This window comes from Heteronotia binoei, chromosome 7 (assembly GCF_032191835.1).
Source record: "Heteronotia binoei isolate CCM8104 ecotype False Entrance Well chromosome 7, APGP_CSIRO_Hbin_v1, whole genome shotgun sequence".
In the NCBI taxonomy this organism is placed as follows: Eukaryota; Metazoa; Chordata; class Lepidosauria; order Squamata; family Gekkonidae; genus Heteronotia; species Heteronotia binoei.
The window spans coordinates 101,853,307-101,880,942 of NC_083229.1; the positions used below are offsets into that span (position 1 = coordinate 101,853,307).

At 39.8% G+C, this 27,636-nt stretch overlaps 1 protein-coding gene across 2 annotated transcripts in view; it reads left to right on the forward strand.

Annotated features, from left to right (window-relative positions):
- Positions 1–27,636, forward strand: part of ATP9B (ATPase phospholipid transporting 9B (putative)) — a 233,597-nt gene that overhangs the window by 73,959 nt on the left and 132,002 nt on the right. For both annotated transcript variants that reach the window (XM_060244097.1, XM_060244098.1), the window contains exons 7-8: positions 4,953–5,004; positions 19,916–20,010. In XM_060244097.1, coding sequence (XP_060100080.1) covers positions 4,953–5,004; positions 19,916–20,010 — 147 coding nt within the window. The remainder of the gene's footprint in view (positions 1–4,952; positions 5,005–19,915; positions 20,011–27,636) is intronic.

The window sequence follows — 27,636 nt, forward strand, 5'->3', positions numbered from 1 at the left end:
TGAAACTCAACATAAAAAAAACTAAGATCATGGCATCTGCCCCCATCACACTTTGGCAAATAGAAGGGGAAGACATGGAAGTAGTGACAGACTTCACATTTCTGGGATCCAGGATCACTTCAGATGGTGACTGTAGCCATGAAATTAAAATATGTTTGCTCCTTGGGAGGACAGCTATGGTGAACCTGGGCAGTATAATAAAAAGTAGAGACATCACCCTGCCAACAAAAGTCCGTATAGTCAAAGCAATGGTATTCCCAGTAGTAATGTATGGCTATGAGAGCTGGACCATAAGGAAGGCCAAGCACAGAAGAATAGATACTTTTGAGATGTGGTGCTGGAGAAGACTCAAGAGTCCCTTGGGCTGCAAGAAGATCAAATCAGTCAGTCCTAAGGGAAATCAACCCAGACTTTCCCCTGGAAGGTCAGATGCTGAAGCTGAAGCTGAAATACTTTGGCCACCAAATGAGAAGAGAGTACTCCCTGGAGAAGATCCTGATGCTAGGAAAGGCAGAAGGCAAAAGAAGAAGGGGACAGCAAAAGATGAGATGGCTGGACAGTGTTACTGATGTAACAAACACGAATTTGAGCAGACTTCGGAGGATGGTGGAAGACAGGAGGGCCTGGCGTGACTTTGTCCATGGGGTCACAAAGAGTCGGACTCGACTGTTTGACTGAACAAGAAAGAGATAGGATTTGCATTACCAAAGTTTTAGTTAGGAGAGAACCTGTGTTAGGAGAACTTTGGAAGTCTCAAAAACCTGTCTTTGGTGAAAAAGCAGGGTATAACTTGAAGAAGAGACCGTATCTGTCTTGAAACCCCAGTTTCTTAGGGTTTGTGGTTTCCAAGAGGAGCTCACCTCAGAATCCTGAGGTTGAAGGAAGGCCAATATGCACCTCAAGAATACAAACTTGGTTTAACTACTCTTTATTCTTCAAATTTGCAAATGTGTTATATCTGTAAATAGTTTCTATATTCCTTTCTGAACCACCTTATTCCCTTATCTTTGGAAGTAAAGAAAAATCACTGTTCTTCTGTTCTCATTATAGGTGCTGAACTTATTTTATTCAGAATCCACTGTCAGGTGGAGAGTTTGAGTAGAAGAAGAAGTTTCTTAGGGTTAAATCAGTAGAGACCACACTGGTTGACCATTACACCACAGTCTCTCTATTTAAACATCATATTCAAGACCCTGATCTTCACACAACCCTACCGAGAAAAGGAGATATCCCATTTCTAGGTTCAAACCCTCTACCTTCACCATTTTGTTGGGTTTTAGTTTGTTAATCCTCATGCATTCCAAAACTGCCTCAAGGCATCTGTGGTTTTCACAGTTTCCCTAGGAGTTGTTGGAAGTGTGAGATAGATCTGAGTTCGGTCTGCATATTAGCCCTCTAGCGGAGGTGGAAACAATGTGACATGCCTTTTTCTTCTGCCCCCTCTATAAACAAATGTAAGATAAGATAATTCTTTCCCTTGTTGACAGTCCTGTGTTAGGGGCAGACCAGATATTCTTAGATGTATTATTAACTGAAGAAATCTCAGTTATTACCAAGCTAACTGCTAGATTCTGTGCACAAGTGATCAAAGTGTACAATAAATATCAGTTCTGCCCTTTTGAGCCTTTACTTAGACAAGGTCTATTATATAGTTCTTGATTTTTAGATTCCAGGTTCAGATTTTAAATATGGTTATCTAAGATGTTATTTTATATTTTATTCTCTTTCCACTATGTAGTTTTATATTGATTTTTTTGTTAAATTTTATATTTTTTTATTTTAACTGGAGTTTAATTGAATAGCTGTATACCTGATAATTACGTTTTTGTTGGTTGGATCTGGTGGCTGGCTGTAATAATAAAACTGAAACTGAAATCTCTGGATGTAAATGTGGAAAAACAGGGGAAACAAGATACAGCTTTGCAGGATCACATAGGGCTGAGGCCAAGGAGAGGAGCAGGAGTCCCTAACACCACATCATTAAACTTTCCTTCAAGGTAGGACTGCACTGCAGAGACTGCCTCCCAGACCCAACCCAAAAGGCAGTCCAGAATGGTACTGTGATCATTGGTATCAAAACCTGCCGAGAGGTTTAGGAGAGTTAACAAGATCACACTCCTTCTGCCTGTCTTAGAGCGCATGTCATTCACGAGGGCAGCCAAGGCTGCTTCTGCCCCATAACCAGACCTGAAACAGATCCAAACAATCATTTTGTGTATGGTTGAACTATTTTATTTAAAAGTACAGCCTCCTGGTTAGTAAAAATTATATTGGGCTGTGCAATATATATTTTGAAATAATGTTTTCAACTGAAATAAGGGTTGTTATTGAAAACAAAACTGTGAATGTGTTGTGATTGGGTAAAATATTTATTGGACACTGTATTTAACAGTTAATGGAGTCCTTGGAACAGGAGAAGTCTATTTCATTCTTAATGCCTGTACGTCATAGATGAAAGGTGTGACGAGTTAGACTTCTGTTTCCACATCGTGCAATAAATATGGGTGTTGATGAACACAGAGTCCACAAAATATTGTAGCATTCTTTCCAGCTTGCATACTATATAGTAAACTTCAGTGTTACATGTCCCCTATCTTTGCAGACAAATAGGCGATGAATCCAGAATAGGTTCCTTCCTTCTCATCCCCAACATTGGCAAGGATGAAAGTTGTACATGCCATTAGCATCAAGCACTAACTTGTTTGAGAATATGGAGCAAACATCCTATTACAAGTTCACCCTCCTATGTTTCCAAAGTCATTAAGGTTTGACTCTAAGGAGAGAATATAGTTTTTGCTTTGTCATTCCTTCCACATTACACCCAACTCTTTTTTTTTAAACAGAAAAGGGGTATTTTTACTGTCTAAAGAATCCATGAAGAAGCTCAACAGACATATACTGTAGGACAGTGATGGCTAACCTTTTCAGCTTGGTGTGTCGAAAATCGGGAAAAAGTGTAGTCTTCCTCGGGTCGCGTGTCACTTCACCGTGTCACTTCAACCACACTCACCAAATGAGGGGGCCGCAGGAGAACCAGGCACAAAGGATCCAGTGCGCGGTCTGCGGCCTAGGTCAGACTAGGGTTGCCAAGTCCAATTCAAGAAATATCTGGGGGCTTTGGGGGCGGAGCCAGGAGACATTGGGTTGGAGCCAGGAACAAGGGTGTGACAAGCATAATTGAACTCCAAGGGAGTTCTGGCCATCACATTTAAAGGGACAGCACACCTTTTAAAATGCCTTTCTTCCATAGGAAATAAGGATAGGGGCACCATCTTTTGGAGCTCATAGAATTGGACCCCCTGGTCCAATCGTTTTGAAACTTGGGGGGGTATTTTGGGGAGAGGGGGATCCCCCTGCCCCCACCTGGGGATTGGTAACCCTGCGGGAAAGGGTGTATCTTTTTTTCTTCCCGCCTTTTCTCCTCCAGCGCTTGCCAAGGGGGGCGACCCAATGCTCCCCTCCCCTTGCTCTTTTGCAACCCACACACAGCCCCCATCGCCCACCCCCTTCCTCCTCTTCCAAGCTGAAAAGGGCAGCTTGTCCTGTAAATCTGAAACCCCGCCTCCGGCAGGCGGCCATGAGAAAGAGCGAGAGAGCAAAGTGAGAAAGATCATGTTGGTTGCAAAAAAAAACCCCAGGACCGGGTGGAGGAGGAGGGGGGGCAGCCCCACAACAGGCCCAAGAGCGACGCCCCCTCGGGCATTGCACCCCACACACACTGCTGCAATGCCATCTCTGCCTCCCCCCCCCAGCCGCTCCGTGCAAACAAACGGGAAAAAACACGCCTGCCTTGCTCTTGCATTTGCAAAGCCCCGCCATTGCAAAGGCGTGACCCGCCGAGGAGGGCACTTCTTTCCCCCCCTGCCTCTTTTTTTGCAATGCTCTTTTTTTCTTTCTTGCTGTACCCACCTATTTCCACAGGCCCCGGGGAGGGCGGGAAAAGGGGGTTGCAAAGCTCGGCCCTGTTGCGAGGAGGAGGAGGCGCATTTGGCTGCCTCTGCTTTGGGTGGGGGACGGGTTGTGCCAGGAGGCTGTCTCCTCCCAACCCCAGGTCAAGGCGAGGCGCTGGCAGCGTCGGCCAACCTTCCCTCCCACCCCCAACCTTCCCTCCCACCCCCACCCCCGGCCTGGAGCCGGGGAAAGAGGCGGTGGCAGCGGCCCGCTGCGCTGCTGCCGCCTCTTCTCGCCTTCACCTTAGCAGCTGCTGCTCCTCCGAGACGGGCTCAGCAGCCTCCAAAGGACTCGCGGCTCGCCACGCTCCTTGGTTTCCGGTGTGTCAGCCAAATTGCCTCGCGTGTCACCAGTGACACGCGTGTCATAGGTTCGCCATCATGGCTGTAGGACGTGTAGTTCATTTCTCCCCCTATAAAGGATTCTTTTGGACATGAAAGGAACTACCTGTTTGTTGCCAAAAGAATAAGAGGGTGGTTGTGGTAGAATTTGTATATTAATTTACTGGTTTACTTCATTTATGACCTGTCTTCCTCCTCAGTGGGGACCCAGCGCAGCATATGTTGTTCTCTTCACTTCCACTACATCTTCACAGCAACCTTGTCAGGTAGTTTAGACTGAGTGTCACCCAGCAGGCTGCCATGACAGACTTCCATGGTGGGGTTTGAAGTTGTGTCTCTCGGATTTTACCCACTATACTTGGCATGTCGGTTGGTTCCTTCTGAACCCATTTCCCCTTCTTGTGTTACATAATGTTATTTATGTATGTGTAGGTACTTTATTTTAAAAAATAAGGGCTTATTGAAATTCTTCAGTGATATGGAAATTACAGATTTGTGTAATTTTCCCCAAAAAAATTAATTTCAGAATTTTAAGTGTGCAATGTAATTTTGTCAGATGTATTCTATTTTAACTTTATACAGTAGTAGTCTAATATCTTTACATACTTTTATATACTTTACTGGATGGAAAAAAATGCCAGCTATATTTCTTCCTAACAGAATCAGCGAATCCCATCTGACATGGTGTTCCTACGAACTTCAGAAAAAACAGGTATATTTACATTTTTGTCTTATTATGTACATAGTTTCTGAATGCATGCAGTGATTAACTATGTGTACTGGTAACTGATAAATCGGCTCTAATAATTTCATATAACCAGAACTTTCTGTATTATTAAATTCAGAGAAAATGTGTGAAATATTATTGTATTGCTACTTTAGCATCTCATCGGGTTGATTGTCTACCCTCTGCTTTGTATTGTCCCTTTAAAAAAGTATCCTCATTTAAATTGTTTAACAATATTTTCATCTGGCCTGGCCCAACCTTTGAAGTAATGCATGCAACAGTTTCACAGTACAATCATTCTCCCTGTACATGTCACTTCATTCAGTTTGCCATGCAGAAGGCCAAGCTGCATCTAAGGAGACTCTTCTAGATGGTAATCTGTAAACCCTCTCATAAACTGTAGCACAGTTTAATTTTGCACTCAGAATGTTTAAATGCCGCTTTTACACATGTACCTTTGGATTCCAGACTTTTTAGCTTACCTTGCCTTAGTGTGATATATTTAAATTCTTCTTCATTATAGGTTGGATCCAGCAAGCTTGCATATCATTGAATTTTCCTTGCACATGGCTTTTGAACACCCAGGTCACATGATCCATAGCATGGCCTTTTTGGGTGATCCTTCCTCCCTTTTTCATCATAGAAAAGGGACTTGGATCTAGCCCATGTTTTTGTGCTGATTTCATTTTTTTTTTAATAAAGAACACAAATGCAGTTTTTAGCACTATAAAATAAGCACAGGCAGGGCTTTTTTTGTAGAAAGAGCCCAGCAGGAACTCTTTTGCATATTAATCCCCACCCCCCTGACATCACCATTGTTTCACACGGGGCTTTTTTTTTTGGTAGGAAAAGCCCAGCATGAACCCATGTGCATATTAGGCCACACACACACCCCCAAACCAGTATCTGCACCCCCTGATACCAAACCAGTATCTGCATTCCTCTGTGTTCCTTCCAAAAAAAAGAAAAAAAGCCTTTAGCACAGATATACACAGACTTATTTATCAGTAAAAATAATTTTAAACTTGCAGAATGATTTGGTTTAAGTAGCTACCACCTCAGTTAATTGTGCTGGTGATATATTTGTTTTCTGAAGCACCCATTTCTGAAACACATGACAGTAATTGTTTTTAAAATAAGGAAGGCATGCAAATTTTTCATTGTTTCTCCAGCATGAAGTTATGTTGACTGATTTATTTTTAATGCATGGCTGATATTTATTTATTTATTTGGTTTATATCCCGCCCTCCCCTGCAAGCGGGCTCAGGGTGGGTTGCAATGTTTCATTAAACAATATAGTAACATCAGTGTATTAATATTAAACAGAGCAAACCATTTAAGCAAAGGTAACATTAAAATGAAACATAAAAGCCAAATTTCAGTCAAATCAGAATAAGATGACAACTATTTATGGCAGTAGTTAATAGCAACCTGTTTTCTGATTATGTTCTGTTGACCTCTTTGAGTGGGACAAGTCTCAGTGGGCACTGTAAGTCCACTGTAATATGTCAATTATGTCATTAATTCTTTTTTTCAATATATATATGTAATTTGAGTTTACTCTGTATAGCTTTTTGGTGGTAAGAGAAACTTGTAAAAAATAATACATGGTTATTCAGATATTCCTCTTTCATGTTGCTCATTGTATCCCCGTCCTCTTAAGACCTTAGGTTTTCATATCATTTTTTTTAAAAAGCACACATTAAATTTGTAGTTGAAAACATGCTTTTAAAATATGTATTGTGTTGTAACCAAAACCTGACAATATAATGAATATTATATTTAATAATATGCTGTTTAGTAATAACAAATACCATTGTTTGTTGCATTTATAAATTACACTTGAAGATTACTGCTTAGTGCTTCACAAAAGACATTTGATGTTTATGTTTTGTTTTGTAGCAGCCAATGGCTATACACAATAAATTTTTGACTGACTGACACAAAAGACATTTGGCATTTTGAACTTTTGAAAAGACAGAATGTGGCATCATTTCGAAATTCAGTTGTTCAGCTGAATTGTCACATTCTCTCTCTTTCTAAGCAGACTGCTCCAGAATAATAAAGCTCTGATAGTTACTTGTGGCATGCGTTCTTAAAATTTCTAATATGTTTAGAAACCATACATTATACAACCTACCTGTCTTGAAACAAACAAGCAAACAAAAAGTTTTGGAGATGTATTGCTACAGAGAATGACAAATGACTAGAGTGAAGTTTTGCACATACGACCAAATAAACGTCTATCTTCAGGGCATGAGTGACTGCCAACAATCTGTCCAAACTACTTTAATCTGTTCTCATATCTCAGTTCCTATTCCAGTTTTAACATTTGATTTCACTCAGGCTAGCAATGTTTTGACATCTATCTCAAGCCACTGAATAATATGCTAGGTTAGAAATAAGCTTACTAGGTGGCTTTAGGCAGAGAACGTTTCCTTGCACCGGCCACCCATTTGCAGATGATGGTACTGACCCAGTTCACAGTAGTATAAGATCATTGGGCAAATGGATGATTAACTATATCAGGACTTTGGGAAGATAGAGCCAGATTTTAAATGTGTATGAGAAAGAGCCACATGTTTCTCAAAGTTTGCAAGAGGTGGTTAGAAGTACTTGAATCATATCTGCCACATAGATAGCCATAAACCAAAGAATGCTGGCACAGCATCCATCACTCTGAAGAGTTTAGCCTATCACTATTCATGTCTCACAGCATGACAGCACTCAAACCCTTTCAGTGGAGTTCCTATAACCAAAGTGCCTCTGTCTGTGTTCTAAGCAGGGTAGTAGGGATACAGAGAAAGAGTTCCACACAGTGTGCTTATCATTTGACCAATGCATGGGGGTAAGGTGGGAGACTGAAGAGGGTGGAACTTGGATTTTCATTCTGTATATGTTTGGTGTTTTTTTATTATTCATATGTTCAGTGTTTTAAATTACATCAAGGTTCTTGCAAGCAGAACGTTATGCTGATATTAGGGGCCTGATTGCGACTGGAGAGACTTAGGGTGCCACGTAAGCCCTACTCCTTCCCTGATGCTGCCCATTCATATACAGGCACTGGGGTCATTTGGAACCTATATGTCTTTGGGATGCACCAGTGTAGAGGTTAGGTGTCATCCTAATCCATTCAGCAACAGGATTTTGGATTGCACTCTTCAGTTTTTATAATTGGCCATTAGCAATGGTAGGGCAGAGAAGGTGCACTTTGGAATCTTTTGCTGGCAAACAGCCTGTGAACCACACTCTGCTTCTTGGTGAGAGGAAAACCTCTCCATTGATGTGTGTGTGTGCGCACACACACATAAAGTACACTTTTCAAGTGCCCTGTTCTCATGCAGTAGCAGATGCTTGCTGTAGAAACTGTGTGCCCTCTTTACAGTGGTATTTTTGGTGCCAAGGGAAGATTTTTTTTTTTTACTGTCAAGTCACAGCTGACTTATGGAGACTCTGTAGGGTTTTCAAGGGAAGACACATTTGGAGGTGGTTGCCATTGCCCACCTCCACGTTGGTCATGCTTAGCTCCTGAGATCTGACAAGATCAGGCTAGGCTGGGGCTATCCAGGTCAGAGGCTCTCCTCTATACAATAGAATTTTCATGGTCAGGAATAATGGCCAGAAAGTAGATTCAGGTGGGTAGCTATGTTGGTCTAAAGCAGCAGAACAGTCTTTGGTCTTAAAGGTGCAGCTTGAGGAAAGTCCTAGAAGTAAACACGATGCTGCATCCAGCTGAACATCTTTCCCTTTATTTTTAAAATACAGTTCTGACTGCAGCCACTAGGTGCAGGGAGGTCAGAGCCTATCAAAAAGCGCACTAGGATCAGCTAGACTTCCCTTTCTACAAATTTCCTTATCAAGAACTGAGCCAGAACGCTGATAGTTGCAACAGTAATTGCTAGTTTGCAGGTCATTTTCTCCAATAGTCTTGCCTTTCTCTCTCCCTTTCCTTGCACTTAGCTGAGCCAAATCTTGCAAAGCAGGAGTTAGGGTGTTGCAGCAAAATAAAACAACCTTTCTCTCTCTTAATTTCAAGCCATGGCCGGTAGAAAGAGGGGTTCGCCCAAGAAAGGACTTCCTTTCCAGACCCTTTTTCCTGAAGACAGGAGGAAGGGGGTGGGGAACACCTGGGAAGGAGCTTTATTTAACCTTTCAGTTTTGCTCCTTGCTACTTTGAGGGGAAGGGAGCAAAACCAAAGGGTAAAATTTCTGCCCATTTAAACCTAACAGTGAGCAGTAGACTCTGCTCTGCTCTGCTCAGCTGTTAGATTTAAATTGCTGTCCCCAAACAGTTGAACTGGCCTAAAGTCCAGTAGATGTGCCTTCCGCTAACATTGATTCCTGAGCTGGCCTAAGTTTGGTCTGAATTTTGACTTGTGAGCCAGTTCGTGCCCATGCCTAGTAAATACAGGTGCCCAGATTTGTCAGGGCTGTCACATGGAGGGTGTCCTCAACACATGAAAATCCTAAAACATGAGTCTGGTAAAAGGACAAGACTTTTAAAATCTGATATATATCTGAGCTGACTTTCTGGCGCAATAAGCTAAACTCTGGTGAAGAAAAGATGGAAAGAAGACAAGCATTTAACCAGCAAGTAAGTTTATTGTATTTCTGCAAAGCAATAGGAAGTGGGAAAGCGTTCAAGACTTTGCTATTGCAAAAGTGCCACAGTGGTTTGCATATGACAATCCAATAAAAACCTTATATGTTCTAACATTCCTAATATTTTTGCCATAAACTAGCATTGACCTGTATTAGAAGCTCCCTCACAACCCTAAAAAGCTCTTTCAGATGACATTGTGTACTAGTTCACTTCCCCACCATTATTGCCACAGCGTAGGCATGAAAATGCCACAGTTGTAGTCATTTTCACCCATGTACAGTAAAATTCACTTCATGTTTTCCTGCACTTGCCCTCCAACTGTCTACTGAGCTGTTTCATCATCCTAATTTCTTTGGCAAATCAAGGAGCCTTCTGTGCTCTGCAGGTGGAAAGAGAATGCTCAGGGACAATTTTGTGCACATCCTGTTCCATCTCTGCATTCCACTGGTCAACCAAGGCTGTAACAGGAGCCATCAGACTTGCTGACCAGAAAATCCCCAAGAGATGTCAGGATATACTTTGGATTCATCAACCTCCTGGGTCAGACCAGCATAACTTGTAGAGGTCCATGAGTAATGATGGGTCTGTGACAAAGGGGAAATCCTCCAGTAATCAAACAGTGGGAAATCCTTCAGTAATCAAACTGTGCACCCAGAGAAGACCAAATCAAGCATATGACGTAGCGCATGTGTTGGAAGTAGAAAGTTCCGAGACAGTCTTATGGCTGCCAGGGTAGCCTTGAAGCCCTGAACTGCTTCTGTCGGGCATTAATGTTGAGATCCCAGAGAACACAGAATTCCAGATTGTCTCTCTCAGCTCGGGCAGGGAGATTATTGGACAATGGTATAGGCAGTACACCAACTGAATCCTAATTCTATCCAAAGTATGGGGTACCATACACTCAACATTTGGACTTTGGATTACAAAGCATCAGGTGAGTGCCACAGAGACACCATGGCCCCTCATCTTCCAGGGCTAGGCCAATGGAAAGTGGAAGGACTAAGAAGAGAGAGAATTGTCTTCTCCTTCTTCATCCATGCAGGTCTCTGTGATGCATACCAGGTTGGCATCTTCATCTGATATTAGAGTTTTTACTGTGAAGTAACCCTGGCATTCAGCAACAGAACAGAGGCTTGAAGGGTCATTTATCTGTATAATCTGTGTCACAGAATATTTCATGAAGATCTGATAGCTGTCATTTTCAATAAATGTTCAGGCTAGAAAAACTTGCCAGTTAATACTTATAGAGAGAAAATACATTTGAACGTAGGTACCTTACCAGGCCACTGGTTAATATTTTTGCTCAGTAAAATTATTAGTTAAGGAAAATTTCTCACTGTACTCAACAATTTGATAGTAACTACTGGTTACTATGCTGTGTTTGCTGTGCATTCCTAAATAGAGTTTAGAACTACTGAATTCATTGGGTTTAGGAAGCATTCCTAAGCAAGTGTACTTAAAAATAACCCCCAATTATTGGTGTCTTTAGCACTGCAGCTCCCAATTAGAGTTACTCCACATAGTATTGCACTGGTAAGGTACCAGTTATCTTTATCACAAAACTACTATTTAAAAATTATCCAAAGCTAGATATAATTTAAAAATATAAATATTTGTTTATATATGTTTTTGCATGTTCTGAAACCCTATGTTTCCAGGGCAGAAAGCTTTTGGATATACCTCTAAATGATAAGCATAATAGCTGCCCACATTCTTAAATTCTGATTTACATTATGTTATAGCAATCTTTATTTTATTAAATAAATTGAGGAATTATTTTGTGTTCCCTTAACATCCAAAGAAAAAAGATTTTTAAACCAGCTGCCCACTTTCTTAAATTTGGAGTTATGGTTTAAGTATCTTTTTATCTGGATATTAAGTGAATGCAAAGTAATTCCACAGTTTATATAATAAAATAAAAATTCCTATAACGTACACAGCCAATATAAGAATCCTAAAATATATGCAGCATGATCAGCCTTGGATTAAAAGCATCTGTGTGCTTGTCAATAAGGAATTGTGATGAGTTCAGGGGTATCATATTGACTGTGTATTAATACATGGTATCCTATTGGAGCATAAGCTGATTGTTTAGAATGTAAATGAATCTGTTGATGGATCCAGTGACTGATGGCTTAAATTCCAATTAATCAATTGCTTCATCAGTTTCTTAATTCAGATCAAATATCTCTTGAGTGAACACAGTTCTTTCAGTGGTATTAGGAAAAATTAATGCTTTAGAACTAATTTTCATCAATCTCTTATAAATGCCAATATGTTTTCCATTTATGTCCCAAGTAGTGACATAAATGTTTGGTATATATCATAGTTCTTTTTTGTTTTAACAGCAAGCTATTAAAATCTTTCCAAATGTTTTAGATGAAACTCTGTACCCAAATGCACCACTTCTATGTTGCTGTTCATCTTGGCATCGCTTGAAAAATGTCATGCATTTAATCATTTAAATTGTACAAGTTGCTGTTAAAAAATCTAATATTATAAATATAAACTCTTCATGTCTTGTGTCGATGTGAACTAGTAGCCTGTCGGTGCTCTTCAGATCTGACTTGTAGCATTCAGGTTGCTAACATTACAAGGTATAACACTTTATGACAATTTCACATGCCTTGTTCCTCAGTGACCCATCAATTAATTCATCTGCACTTGACACAGGCTCCTCATTGTGACACTTATACCAGTTGATCTTAATTTGATTGCCATTAAAACCACCCTTTCCTGACAACTCTTGTCAATTATACAAAATAAAATCAAGTATTCATAAGAAGGCTGTAATAGGATATAGGCAGGCAGATTTAATAATTCAGTTTTGGTGAGGCTTAACTGGCATTAGTTGTAGCTAATGTTCTCGTTGTGAAAAATTTATCGGATACAACACTTGAGATAAAATACAGATGGAATAATTTTTATTTGTACAGGCTTGGCAGCGTGGTGGTATAAAAGAAAAGCATAATGTCTGTAGATATGACCCTGTCAAAATAATGCATATTAAAAAACAATCGGGATCCTTCATACAAAGAGGTAACTAAGAACAGGATTTGCACTTTTGTATGTTATACTGAGCAATGTCTCCTGGAGACCAACAGGTCACACATAATACCCCTGTGTCCCTTTGTGTGCGGTCTGCGTATTATGCTGCATAACATTACAAAACTACAAATTGCAGAAAAGTTTGATGGGCTGTTTATTTACAGTAAGTATTCATCATCATGCTAGACAAACACTTCAATTTAAAAGGTGCTTGACAGTAAATTTTCTCTGAAACCTACAGAGGTTCTGCAGGATCTCTGAATCTACAGTTTTGACAATTGTAATAGTAAGATCAAGCTATGGAATATTATGCTCCCAGCCTTACTTCCTTACCCTGGCCACATTTTGTTTTCTAACAATAAAGGAGATTTCGACTTCAAATACACTTCTATATAATAAGCCTCATTCACTTCATAGAGAATTCAGTGAATGGTATAAATAAATGACTCTACATGCCTTGTTTTATATTTATAGCATTTTATCAATATTTCTAATTCTAAACAATGGCCTCAGAGTATGAATTTTAAAAATTCACATGATAGAGGGGTGTATAGATAGGGAAGATTTTCCTGCAAACCTAGGGGAACTCGGAGGTTTGCAGAAAGATCCCAAAACAGTAAGAAGAATGCGCAGGGTTTATAAACCCCTGCCTCAAAAAAATGTGAATCATACTTAGGTTGTCTAGCATCCTTGCAGTGGCAAAGGAACAGACCAGAGCAACAGAGGGGGCTCAGAGAAAAGAGTGGAAGTGGCCAAAGGGGCAGATAGGAAAACAACAAAAGCAGCAACAGGCTGAAAATGGGAGAACAGATTAGATCACATACACACACACACACTTGCAGATGCCCACTTGTCTCTTGCTATTAACAGTGCCTCTGTCTTTCTCATGTAAGCCAAAATGCCCTCAAAACGAGGTAGGGGAATTGTCAGGTGGGCACCTGCCTCACTCAGGATCTTTTACCTGTGTGTACAAGATTAACCGTCCAGAAAGTAATGCTTAAAAATATAGGGAACTCTAATTAAGTAAAACAATTAAAATTTATTCTAGAAAATATAGGCGTACATACAAGACAATGTGCTCATGAAACATACATACAGTCCTAGGAAACATAGATAGAGCGATAGGGGAACACATGGGTAGACAAACAGGGCGATATTTACCTATCGTCTTCAAGAAGGCTCCAATGGCGACATAAGAGGATGGGGGAAATGGATCCAAAACTGTGGCCAGAATTGGGGATGGATCTAGACAGCGGAACTGGGGTACTGCTAGATGCACACATGAGTGGAGCTGGATCAGAAGTTAAGAAGGGATGGGAGGTACAGGTGGTCAGTTGGTACATGACTTCAGAAAAGGGAAGGCTCTGCAGTAACCATAAGGGCTGGACTTCTGCAGTAGCCAATAGCAAGTTAATTGGTGGCACCTAATTGGGTGCCCATGACTGACCATTGAACAGGCTTGGGTCCTGGATACCTGAGTGAACTTTCAGGTTGAAATGGACCAGGGTGAGGCTCCAAAATGACAGTTGGGGAGAAGAATGGGAGAGATTACTGGGTGGGGAGATGCTTAAGACTATTAAACTTATCTAAAAGGGTGACAATAGAGAGCCAAATCATTGCCTAGGTAACACCCGGTTTACACAAAGGAACTTGGCTCTGGCTGAAGATGGTCTTCCTCTTCTTTAGTCTTTCTGGCACCAGTCTTTGTCCTGAGTTCTGTTGGACAAAGGCTTGAGTGGTCTGGCAGGATCCACGCCTAAGATATGCTTTATTGCCTTATGCAGAAGTTGAAGCAGCTGTTGGATATGGAGTCAGGAAAACAAGATGGATTCTGGTGGTGTTAGTCTTTGGTTCATGGAAACAGGCTGGAAACTGTTTGCCTGTACAGTTCATGGTGACATGGCTTCTTCCACTGCAGCGGCCAAGACTGTGCACACAAGGAACAGCTGGAAGCTCGTCTGTAGTTCTTGCTAACACCCATCCAGAGATGTAGAATGCTGCTGCAAAGCTGAAGCTTATAGTATCCACATAAGCCTTAGCAACCGTGGGCAAAGTCCACTTCTTAGAGCAGATGTGTGTCAGTCAAAACTCCAGGCACCCTGGCAACCATACTGGTGATCACGATGTCCATGTGTATGAAAAGTAGGGGGCTTTTCCTTACACTCAACCTCCTTTTCTTGGTTGTTGTCTCACTTACAACCATATTACACTTTTGAGGAAAATCTTTGACCCAATGTTCTGCTGTTTAGTTAAGACACTGGAGAGGACATACCTTACCAGAACATCTGAACCCTTTTCCTGGTGCCATTTGCTATTGGCCTTGATAGTGAATACTTCGTTTTGAATCCTGTTATGTCACTGAAAACCTTGTAAATTTAGATAATGATTTGAGTCTATGCTCTATGAATTTGGTCAGTGTCTTATTTGTTTTTTATATTCCTAACACTGTGAATGAAAGTGAATGTAGGGAATAACGTGATGTGAACTCTAATCAAGTATTTATACTTGCTGCAGAAACCACATCTGCCCTAAGAGGAAAAAAATAGTCTGGAAACTGTTTTTATTTATAGTATAAACTGAAGGCTAGAAAAAGGCTCCTTGTGGTTCAAAAAAGTACCTCTGCCGCATATTACTTACTTGTTCTTAGATGTACATCATGGGAAAGCAAGTTCTGATCTGAGCTTTTGCAGATCCTGGATCAAAATAAGAGGAGTGGAGATGGTATACAAGAGAATATATGCATGTTCATCAGCAAACCTTTGTATAAAAAAGGTAAAGGTAGTCCCCTGTGTAAGCACCAGTCGTTTTTGACTCTGGGGTGACGTTGCTTTTACAATGTTTTCACGGCAGACTTTTTACGGGGTGGTTTGCCATTGCCTTCCCCAGTCATCTACACTTCCCACCCCCCCCCCCAGCAAGCTGGGTACTCATTTTACCGACCTCGGAAGGATGGAAAGCTGAGTCAACTTGGAGCCAGCTACCTGAACCAGCTTTCGCTGGGATCGAACTCAGGTCGTGAGCAGAGGGCTCCGACTGCAGTACTGCAACTTTACCACTCTGCGCCACAGGGCTCTTAACCTATGTATAGTCTGTTGGAAATAGATTCCAGTTTAAGTAAAGTATATTTTTTTGTTCTGTGTTAGGATTTTACAGTTTATGTATTAGAAAGTGAGAGTGAACCAGCAATGAGAGTCATGTGCAGCACTGAGGAAGAGGAGCTGTGGCTCAGTGGTAGAGCATCTGCTTGGCAGGCAGAAGGCTCCAGGTTCAATCCCAGGTGTCTCTGGTTAACAGGACTAGGCAATAGGTGATGTGGAAGACTTCTGCTTGAGGCTTTGGAGAGCCACTGCCTGTCTGAGTAGGCAACACTGAATTTGATGGATCAAGGGTTTGATTCAGTATAAGGTAGATTCATGGGTTCATGTATACTGATGGTGATTTTTTGTTTAAAAAAATGTTTTTAATCACCTAATTTTAATGTAGCCCTTTTATCATTGCAGTTGTGTTCTTTTAAAATGCTGTAAGCATGAAGTGGTGAAGTTGTATAATTTATTTTGCCTTCTGCTCAGCCCACCTTTTAGCGGCTCAAGCCTTTAAGAGGAACTGTGGTGTGCTTAGATCCAAGTAGTTAGCCGTGTTGGTCTGAAGTAGTAAAACAAAACAGGAGTCGATTGCACCTTTAAGACCAACTTAGTTTTATTCAGAACTTAAGCTTTCATGTGCTCTCTAAGCATACTTCATCAGATGAGGAATCTGGCACAGTGAGCAGAGCCATACATAGCTGGTAGGCAGTGGCCCAGAATGCAAAATGGTTTGCCAAAGAATAACTGTCTCACGGCTCAGTCCCGTTACTGTTTGCCCCAGTCCTCAAAAAAAGCTGCAATTTAATGCTGCTTTATTCATTACTATATGTTGTTTGTATTATGTTAGAATGTTCTATGTTGGTTAGCCAACTGGTGTGTTCTTTTTGAACAAAAAGATGGGATGTGAGTAGTTGTCTACATTTTCTGGTTTTTTAACCTAGTGAATATTTTTACAATGTCTCTTTTGGGTAATACATTAATTAAAGAGACAGAGAGACTCCAGATATTTTTGAGTTTTATTTGCGCTAACTGGCATTTGTGGTGTTGGTCCAGTGCTTGATGTAGCATTGTTACAGTTAAGTTGAAGCGGACATGTGCATGGAATAAGGAACAACCAGAGACCCATTCAGTAACTGCAGAAGCCATCTTGAGTTTATAAAGAAATGTGGGGTTACATTGTAATAAAAATATATCAATATATGCAGTAATATTATTACTGCTGTAGAACATTCATTCCTGTGTTTTAAAACCTGCTATTTTCTGTGCAATTATTTATGCTAACATTTGTATGCAATTACCTACAGGTAAAATACAGAAAAAAAAATAAAAATTTTAATTATTGTTATCTCAGTTGTGGTTGGCCTCAGACTTTCTCTCTCTCTCTCTGCAATCATTTTAAACCTTGCAGTTGCATAGGAGAGTTTGAAAATATGCCAAAAATACTAAACATTAGGAAGCAAGGCAATTTTTAAAAAGCTTTAATTGTATTTCAGCTCTGAATTCTAAATGGAAGGACCTTTTCACATTTGGTTACTGTTTTAAAATATAGTATTGGATAACAAACTGATTTGCTGCTCTGGCTTGGCAATTAGTTTGTTCATGAATAAGATATACAAATTATTAATTACATGTAATGATATATTGAGATGAACTACAGTCATTGATCAAGAATTGTTTCTAATGCAGTCTTGCTTGACATGATGCTATCCACTTAAATTTTTCTATTTTTTCTCTAGTTATACACTAAAACTAGTTTGTCTTTGCACATTGAAAAATCTACCAATAGTGCTGAAGAATTATTTCAACATGCATGGACAAGGGGAGCTTTTTATTGTTTAGGTTCTGCTGTAGTGATCAGTATTGAAAGCTGAGTTGGCACAAAGCAGTTCCTTTTTCTGGATAAAAGGGAAACGGACTATGAGATAAGTTATTGATGAAATTAACTGCTGAAGTGGAGAGGAAATGCAGCTGGCCAATACATGTCATAGCGTGAGCTCTATTAAATGAATATATGTGCAGTCAACCATTCACAGGAGCCACACTGGTCTTGAACTGCATTGATCTATAGTATAACTCTAAATGAAATTGATGGATGAGAGCAGCCATTGACAGAAAGGGTAAAGAGAACCATGAAATGTCTTGTATGGGAAAGTATGATGGAAAATAGACAGTTGATTGGAATGAACTGTAGGATTGTGGCATTTTCTTGTTGTCTTCAGCTTATTTTCAGTCTTTCAATAGCCATGTCTGAAAAATGTTCACTGTACATATTTGCATTTTTAGAAACTAATTATTATTGAATTTTCAGCAGTTAATTATTACTTTAGGATATGTCTAGTTGTATTCCTGGTTAAACCTTTATATAGCATTATGTGAAATATAGTCCATTTATTTAAAAAAGACCTGAAATATTTATCTGCTTAATATGCTTTTAATGTAGCAATTTATTTATTTGGAGTACTTCAAGTTCCTTTGACATAGAACTGTGGGAAAATTCCACTTCTGGGTCAGATATCATTTCAGATGCCTTCTCTCTCAACCGCGTCCTTTCGAGCAGTTAGCTCACTTAGCTGCTACATTTACAGGCATTAATGAATAAAACATTGGGTTTAGCTAGATTTTATTTACATCAGGGACCACGTACTTTGATTATGACACCACTTTTGTCCAGACTTGGGCACCCAAACAAAATGTACTGATTGGTAATTGGTTAGCATCCTTTCTGAAACATGATAACACTTAATTTTGTCATTCCTCATAATTCAGTCTTTCTGGTACAGTGCCAAAAATGCCTGTTGCTTTTACTGTCTACTCTATGTAAAATCATTTGAACTGTAAGTTGTTTGCTAGGATACACCTTTTGCACTCAGTTGCAACTGACTTTGTAGGATTAGACTTACAGTCTTCCTGTAACATTATGCTATAGATTATGTTCTTTATATTTGTTATGGCAGGAATGCTCATATACAGTCATGCAGGATCTGGCCCCAGAGCCATTTTATCTCAGCTCCTGGTAGTTCAAGTAAATGTCTGAGCACGCAGGATATCAGCTTATGCAGTAAATTATACTACCCCTCTGCAGATCATTGTTTAGAACACTGGATAGTCCCCAAGGACAGAGAAGTTTATCATGCTGGTTCACTGAACATATAGGAGACTTATGCTGAGAGTTCTGCTGGCAGGCACTTATATTAGAAAAACTTTCTTATTTGACTCTCAGAGTATTATTTTAATGGTTATACTTAAATATGTTTTCTACCTGGCTTTTATGCTTTGAATCCAATGCATTTGGTTACATCTTCAAATAAACACTATGTTAAGAAGTACTCTTTCAAGATGTTGGCTGAGTAGACGCAAAGGACATAGCTGTGCTTGCTCTTTTTAAACATATCTTTTAAATTGTCGGATGCATTTGTGGCAAGGACAAAATGAGAGACAAATGGGGCTTGCACTGGGCTTCAGAGGTGTTTGGTCTTTTCAGATTCTGTATGCTTCTGAGTGCCTCTGAAACCCAGTGCAATTCTAGGTGGAACTTCTACCCTTTTTTTGAGCCTAAGAGATGAGAAGAAACTTTTCTGTAGTGACATTGAACTTGAGAAGTTTTCCAGAGCAGTTATACTTGCTATTTTGAAAAGCTTATTAATCTTAATGCAACTGTAGGTGCAAGTTCATTTCCTCCCTTATCTTGAGTTTAGGAGAAGTGTGTACAGAACACCTGTTCAGGTACACTGAAGTCTGAAGGTTCTCCTAAGGAGCAAGACTTCCTGCTGTTTCTAAGACCATCTCAAGCCCAGTGGAACTTTTGACTCAGTCAGGACCTCCCTGATAATGAAGGAACACAACTGGCGGGCAACCACAACAAAGTTTAGATGGCTACCAAGAGCAGCCAAAAATGATAGACCCCTGATTTTGAAGTTTATAAAGTTCCCAAAGTTGAGGTTCAGCAGGACAAAAACTATTGAAAAGACAATCAGGAAAAAACTTTCTATGCACATGCCTTTGACTCATGAAACAATGTCTGTAGAATTTTTCCCATTTTCCCTTTCTGCTACGTTTAAAATGTTGGAAAACATTTCAGAAACAGTGCTTCTTTGCCTTAATGTTGGTCTCCATATTAATGGAATTTAAAACATGTCCTGTTTTGTTTTTTCGCAACTTTCAGGTTCATGTTTTATCCGAACTGATCAGCTAGATGGTGAAACAGACTGGAAACTAAAAGTTGCTGTTAGCTGCACACAGAGGTTGCCAGCTTTAGGGGTAAGCTTTAAAACTACATATTTTCATCTCTTTCATTGTATAACACTTATCCTCTGTTACAGAAAGGATGGTTTCAATCCAGAAAATATTGTGGCCTTGTGTGCTAATCTCAGTTTACTTGTGTTAAAAAACTGTATCTCAAGAAACATAGCAGGAACTCTAGTTAATATTGATATGTTTGATACTCTTATTTAAAAAGAAATGTAAACTGGATATTTGCTGTTTTTAATTTTCTAACTGTAGTTTTCTGTGTATTGTATTAATGAATAGTGGGTGTGTTTTAAGTATGGTTGTAAATTGCCTTGACCATGCGATGAGGCAGAAAAACGTAGCAGGTTGCTATGTGCATTTAAGAGATTTTGCGTTTATTTCTCAAGTACTGCCCCTACTGGGTTCACCACTTTTGGAACTGAAGGGAAGTTCATAAGTAGTGTTTGAAGTGCAGGGGAGGATTACTGTTCAGTGGTGAACAAGTCTAAAATTCTGTTATACATGTTGAAAGCTGTAGGAACCCTTGAAGGAGCTCTTCATGTAATGAATGAGGGAATGAGTAAAGAAATGTTGGCGGCCAACTTTAGTTGGACACTTTCAGTGTAACAGAAGACAACTTGTAGCATTGTTACTTACATGGTAATCTGAATGTTGTTGTCTAGGCAATTCTTCAAAAGAACCATCTATGAACTGTTCTATTCCCTTTGTAATAGTGGGTTGCAAGAACTATAAGATAAAGCAAACAGACAAAAGTTTGATAAAATGTACTTTGAATATTACATGATAGTTTGCAATATAAAATGACTTGAATCCTACAGTTACTTTCTATTAACAGAAATGGGGGAGAGGATAATGTTAGCCAGTTTCTTCCTCTCACTGCTGATCCACAATTTGACCTTAATGCTGTTCCTGAAGATCCCCTCTTGGGCCCTTTGGCAACAATGGGAGGGTGAAAATGAGAAAGTCATGGTCTTTTGACATAAATGGCTTCCCTTACCAGATCTCTACCTTGGAATCTAAACCACTGTGTTTACTCCTTTATAAGTTCTTATATATTTTTGAAACTTAGAATGGTGCCACTAAACCTGAGGAATATGTTGCCTATTCACTAGGGTTTCCTGAAGCAAAGTTAGTAATTCATACCTATACTAAAGGTCAGCTTTTTTTTTAAAAAGAACAGTGCAGTAAAAGAACAGTAATTTCCAGTGCAATCCTTTAATATAAAAGTAATCAGTAATTTTTTTAAAAAAGTTTGTTGATGCAATATGCAATGGAATTTATACAGAAGAGGAGGAGGAGACTGAACAAGAGTCAAGCCTTTTTCCATTAGCCTGCATGGGCCAGCTGTTGCCTGACTCTGCCCCCTCTTGGATTTAGATTAGTGCCCAGCCATTTTGCTGGTTAGCAGAAAAAGCAGTGGAGGCTGTTGACTGAGTCCTTTTCCATCTGCCAGCCTGGCCTAAATGCTGTCTGTCAGCCCATCAGTGACTTATTTGCACTACAAGAAGGAAGTAAGAAACAGTAAGGCCTCTTCTACTTGTTCAGATTTATACAGTTTCTTTGTTAGCTATTTTTTTTCCTTTTGGGAAAGAAGTGGTATAGAAGCATAACAGATAAATATATACACAAAATATAGTAGCTGAATTCTAAGGGCTGTGCATTGACTCCTATACTCCTTGGGGGTCAGTGGACTTTTTTGTTCCTTGAACAAACACACCTTTTGACTCTACAGTTAGTGCAGAAATTGTTGCAGTCATGTTTGCAACATTCATTTGGTGGTGCCAGTTTGCATAAAACACAGCTGTATGTGTGTGAAGCCTGTTTGCAAGCCCAGTGGCATGACAATATAGTTCTAAAATGGTTGCCTAACCCCCCCCCCCCCCCCCAAAAAAAAAAGGTATATACAGTATCCCTTAGAAGGTGGTCAGTCAGTCACTTTGGGAGAATGGAATAGTGGTAAAGGACTTCCACGTTGCTAGATATTCTGTGATTATCTAGTGATGTGCAGTTTCTTCTACCAGTGTGTGACTTTGTTGTGTAATATATCATGACTCTGGTATACTAAGAGGGAAAGTATTAAAGCTGCATTTCTTGGTTACCAAGCTAATTAAAAATTCACAGGGTCTGTATTTTCACTAGACCTTATTATCTAGAATGTTTTCCCACAAAATCCTAACAATGTGTAACTATCACAAGCATTTACAGTCCTCTCCTCAAATTGTGATAATTTATAGGATTCCCTAGTTAACATGTAAGCAAATGAATTGTACTTCCATGGAATGGCTTGATTGCTGTGTTTACTGTAATTCTTGAATGCCACCTGCTGGGCTGCTATTAAAATAGCCGAGGAGATTCTTCATGCTTTAGCCGCTTGCTGCAGTTCTTTCCCACAGCAGTGCACCTTTGTGTCTCTCAGATCTCCTATGGCTAAATCTCTATCACTAGCTTTTCTAGAAAAGAAGGGGTTCAGACTACAGGGAATTTGTAGCACTGTAAAGGTGAATTAACTGTTTTAGGTTTACATTTTGAGCTGCAGTTTAATGAACGTTTTAAACTATGATTGATAATCTAGACCAAAGAACTAACAGCCAAAACATTATGATTTATATCTTCAAGTGTCAGAATCTAGTGTTTTTATTATTCTCGTTTTTATTTGTATGGCATCCTTTACTTTTTATTTCCGTGTATCAATAAGATAGAGTATTGACTGAAGCCTGCAGCATGTTTAATTTGTCCTCTGAGGCAGAAATCAAAGAGGTAACAGCCAAAAGTAATTTGAGCATTCAAGGGGCCTGTCTACTGTTTGACCAACCAAGTAGCTGCTCTCCACCTTTGGAGAACTACCCAAAATATTGTTGCAGAATTAATAGCAAATGATTCTGAGCATGGGTATATTACTTTTCCCTCACCAGAGAGCAACTGATGTCTGAGACCTAGTTACCAAGTTTTCTAGGTCAGAGAGCATAGTGACTGGGCAGTCTTGACTCCTCAGTGTTGGCAGTAAGCTTAATTTGCAGAAGGGCTCAGCCCTGTTGAATCTTACTTTTAACGCCACTAATGAGAATTCAGTCTTAGAACAACATGTGAGATTAATAATAAATTAAATCAGAACTGAACAAAACTTGGTTGCCCTGAAAGAAATAGTATGAAGGAGGTGAGGAGAAGTTATGGCAAAATAGACAAGAGTTGAATTGTAAAGAATGATCTCAACACTAGCTTAAAAGTGGATTAAAATTTTTCCATTGTTCTTAAAATAGATTATGTCTTACAAAGAGAGAAAAGAAAGAGGGTTGGCAGACTAAGCAATTTTGTACTTCTGTGGACCTACATTGTCCATAGCAGTTGCTCATTTTGATTTCTACAGTAATGTGATGTGTAAAGGAGTCTACCTTATGCTATCATGGGCTGTCAGTTCTATCATCAGTGTAGGTCAGTAACCGTATCCACAAGAATAGACAAACTGGCAAACCTTTAGAGCTTTCTTAAAGAACAGATGGCACCGTCAAAGATGATCACAACAGATTTTGGTGTCTTCCCATACTACTTAATGTGATCAGAGAATTTTAATTTCAGTAAGTCATTTAATGATGGCTGAGCTGTAAGAACTGTAACACACAGGTTAGGTTTCTTGGATTCGTGGTCATATTTTGATTTTTTCAGCACTCTGCATATTCCGAGGCATTTCTCCCTGTCTTAAGTGATCAAGTAAATTTATTAGCAGCAGAGAGGTCACTGTAATTTTCAATAAATGGTGACTTGCTGATTTATATCAAAAGATCCATACAGCAGTAAACAATACCATTTACATTTAATTAGTTTTATTGAACCAGAGGCAATTTTATTTGTAATGAACTGCATGTTATGATTAAGGATGTATTTTAATGATCTTTAAGTAAGGTGAACAAATGTTGCCCTTGACCTAATAGAGGAGGTTTTCCTGCATTATTGATAACTTCAGAGTGATTTCTAAATTATTATTGTGAACTATAGAAGAAAACATTGTCATTATTGTTCCATCATTTAGTAGTTTCATGATTCTTGAAAACAGTTGGGTCCAATTTTACAAAATGCTTGGATGTAAATAAGGGGTATGTTCAAATCTAAGCTCTTTTATGAATATAGGTGCCAATGCAGTACAGTCCTTAGTAATAAAAATATAAACATTATAATCTTAAATCAGTTTCAGAATAAATGGCATTGTGGTAAATAATCAATACAGGACAAGTATTCAATAATGGGGTTATTTGGAATATAATTTAATTTGCAATAATTTTGAAGTTTGTCACCAGTGTTTTTGATACCTCCTTTTCTTTGAGACATGAATTCTTCTTTTCTTGCTCTAAGGGGAAATTTTGATGTAGTACTTATGCTGTAAATGTGTTCCATTTTGAGAGAAAATATTTTAAAATTGTTTTGATCTGTTTTTGCTATTTGAAGTGAAGAAGTTTGGCTTATTTTCTTGCATCGTAGCAATTTCTGCAAAGCAAGGTATTCTTTAAAGCAAGAAAACTTTCTTGCTTGGCTTACTTCATTAATAGTTTTTATTGTATTACGAGTATGTGTGTGGTATTAGCTTTCTGCTGTACTGAGACTCTTATTTTTCTTTGCACAATAAAGCACATAATAGCCTGGATTATCTAAATTGTAGGTGATAACAGATTGAGAAGAAGTGAATGATGAAGATATAGGACACCACATGTGTATTAGTTTCATATGAATTATTTCTCAAGAGGCTGATGAAAACTAACTTGGAAGAACAAGAATGCAGTCAATATGAGTTGTGTAAAAGCTTACAATAAATGGCTGGTGATTTAACATAAAAACAGTTGATTTGTAATAGAAGATGTTGAAATCTGATTGCTCTTTTAAAATATGAATAAAATAGTTGTATGAGCAGGTATAAATAATGAAGTAGAAAGTATCATTAGCGCTCCATTCCTTTAAGATTAAATGGAAACATCTTGATAAGTAGAACTACTGGCTTATAATATTAGATATTTTTGCTCTCTACCCTTGCATACAGTGGGTTGGATCCAGAGTACTATTAGCAGAATATATAGTGCTGTTTCCCCATAGCATTGCAGCACTACTTAGAAGACTCATTAAGGCATTTATTTAGTGGAAGCAGAAATGGATCAAAACAGTGTTTGTAATTTGTTTGATGGTATCTGTAAAATGTTTGATTGTACAGAAACAGACCAGCTTCTTTCTGTTTCTTCTCTGACCTCCATTTCTCTCAGCTGAGGTGAAAGGTGTTCCCCACCTGCTCTCCACTCTGCCTTGTCCCCAGCTCCCATCTGTTACTGGGAAAACTAATAAAGTTATGCTAATAAAACTAATAAAGGTCAGTGATGGCCTTCTTCCTATCAAGTATTGAGGTACTCTGTGCATCACTGATGATGGGACCTGTGGATGGTACCCTGTCTCAATAAACTCTGTATTTCTTAATGGCTGTTCTTATCCTTATTCCAGCTAGAAGCTTCTAGAAACGCTGATTTAGGAGCTGCAGTGGTAGATACCACCCAGGTTTCTGGAACCTAAGAGACTAGTAATGACTTTGGATGCCAGCTTCAGCTGTTGGGGGAAGGGCGCTCTCCTGTGGAACAAGAGACCTGGTCCCAGGAAGAGTCTATTTGATACCTCAGTTTCCTGGACTTCAGGACAATCAGGATCTCCTAGCCGGGCAGGATGTCATTGTCCACATGGACAACATGACCGCCAAGTCCTACATTAACTGGGGGTGGTGGGGTGGGGAATGAAATCCATATAGAAGAAGAAGATATTGGATTTATATCCAACCCTCTACTCCGAAGAGTCTCAGATCGGCTCACAATCTCCTTTACCTTCCTCCCCCACAGCAGACACCCTGTGAGGTGGGTGGGGCTGGAGAGGGCTCTCACAGCAGCTGCCAGAGCTATGGCTGACCCAAGGCCATGTTAGCAGGTGCAAGTGGAAGAGTGGGGAATCAAACATGGTTCTCCCAGATAAGAGTCCGCACACTTAACCACTACACCACTTAACCACTACACTAAACTGGCTCTCACCAAACTGTACACATATGAAGGCAGAGAATCATATGCAGTGGCTCAAGGCTGTCCATGTGGCAGGGAAGACCAACACCCTTGAACTGGTTCAGTTGGAGATCTGTGAACCAATCTGAATGGATGCTGAGCAGGGGAACCTTCCAGCAGATCTGTCACAAATTCGGCAAAGTGGTGGACCTCATCGCCATGTAACACAGCCACCAAGTTCCATGATTCCTCTCAAGTGCAAGGTGTCCCCAAGCCATAGGGGTAGATGCACTAAGTTGCAGCTGGCCAGATCAACTACTGTATGCCTTTCTCCCCCGCAACTAATTTTAAAGAGTTATCCAGAGAATCATAGACTTCAGAGCAGAAGTAGTTCTAGTAACTCTATTCTAGCCATGGAAGTCATGGTTTCAAGATCTGCTGAGACTGTCCTCCATGGAACCTTGGTGCCTTCCAAGCAGGAAGGACCTTCTTCAGAGGTCCCTTGTTCACCCACAGCCAGGTTTCTAAGTCAGACGGCCTGGAAGTCGAGCAGCCACAATTTAAGGAAATAAGTATCTCGATATTGTCATTGATTTTCTTATAGCCTCTAGAAAGGTCTCTACTAATAGGGTATATAATAATACCTGGCAGGTTTTCCAATTATGGTGCTCTAATTAAGGGTTAGAACCATTCTCAGCCAAGGTGGGAGATCTCCTTTCTTTTTTTGCAGGGAGGTTTGGATAAGAGTCTATGTACTAGCACTCTGAAAAGGCAGGTGGTGGCCATCTCTGTGAAAAGGGGTGCTAAGAAAGGGTGAAGTTACTCTCTTCACCATCATAGAAGGTTTCTTAGGGACACATTTCTGATTCCCATTCAGACTTACCAGTTCCCCTCCTGGAACCTGAATAAAGTCCTCAAAGCTTTCTCCCAGGCTCTGAGCCTATTGCCACCTGCCCTCTCAAAGAGCTCACAAAAAAGAGTTGGGTTTATATCCCATATTTCACTTGGAGTTTCAGAACAGTTTACAAGATTAGCGTCCATACTACCATACCAAACTGGCTCTAAGACCCAATCCTAAACATCCTCAGCAAAAGGAGTGGCTCTGTTTAGACATTAAGAGGGTTCTATGTTTCTACCTGGACAGATCTAAGTCTTTTTGTGAAACTGATAACTTTTTCCCTTCAGGAAATATTCCCTAAGTCATAAGGTTTTTACTTCCACCATTAGCAGATAGGTTCAAGGTTGTATTATTCTGGAGTATAAATCCAGGGGATTGTATTTCCCTTATTCTGGAGTATAAATCCAGGGGATTGTATTTCCCTTCTCTCAGAGTGGTGGCAACCTTGGCAGCTGACTGGTCTTTCCTGTTGCTTGACGTAGTTTGTAAGGCTGCCAGCTGGAGGTTGGTTCACTCCTTCACCAAGCATTACAGGATTGAGAAAAAAGCCTTAGCAGAAGTTGCTTTTGGAAGACGGGCCCTACAGGACACCCTCTCAGGATAAGGAGCTGAGATTCTTTTCCTCCCTGCGGCACACTGCTAGTTATGTTCCAGAAGCTAATACTGCCTCACCCTGAATAACTTTAGAACAGAAGATTTTATCTCACTTACTGTCAATCTTCCTTC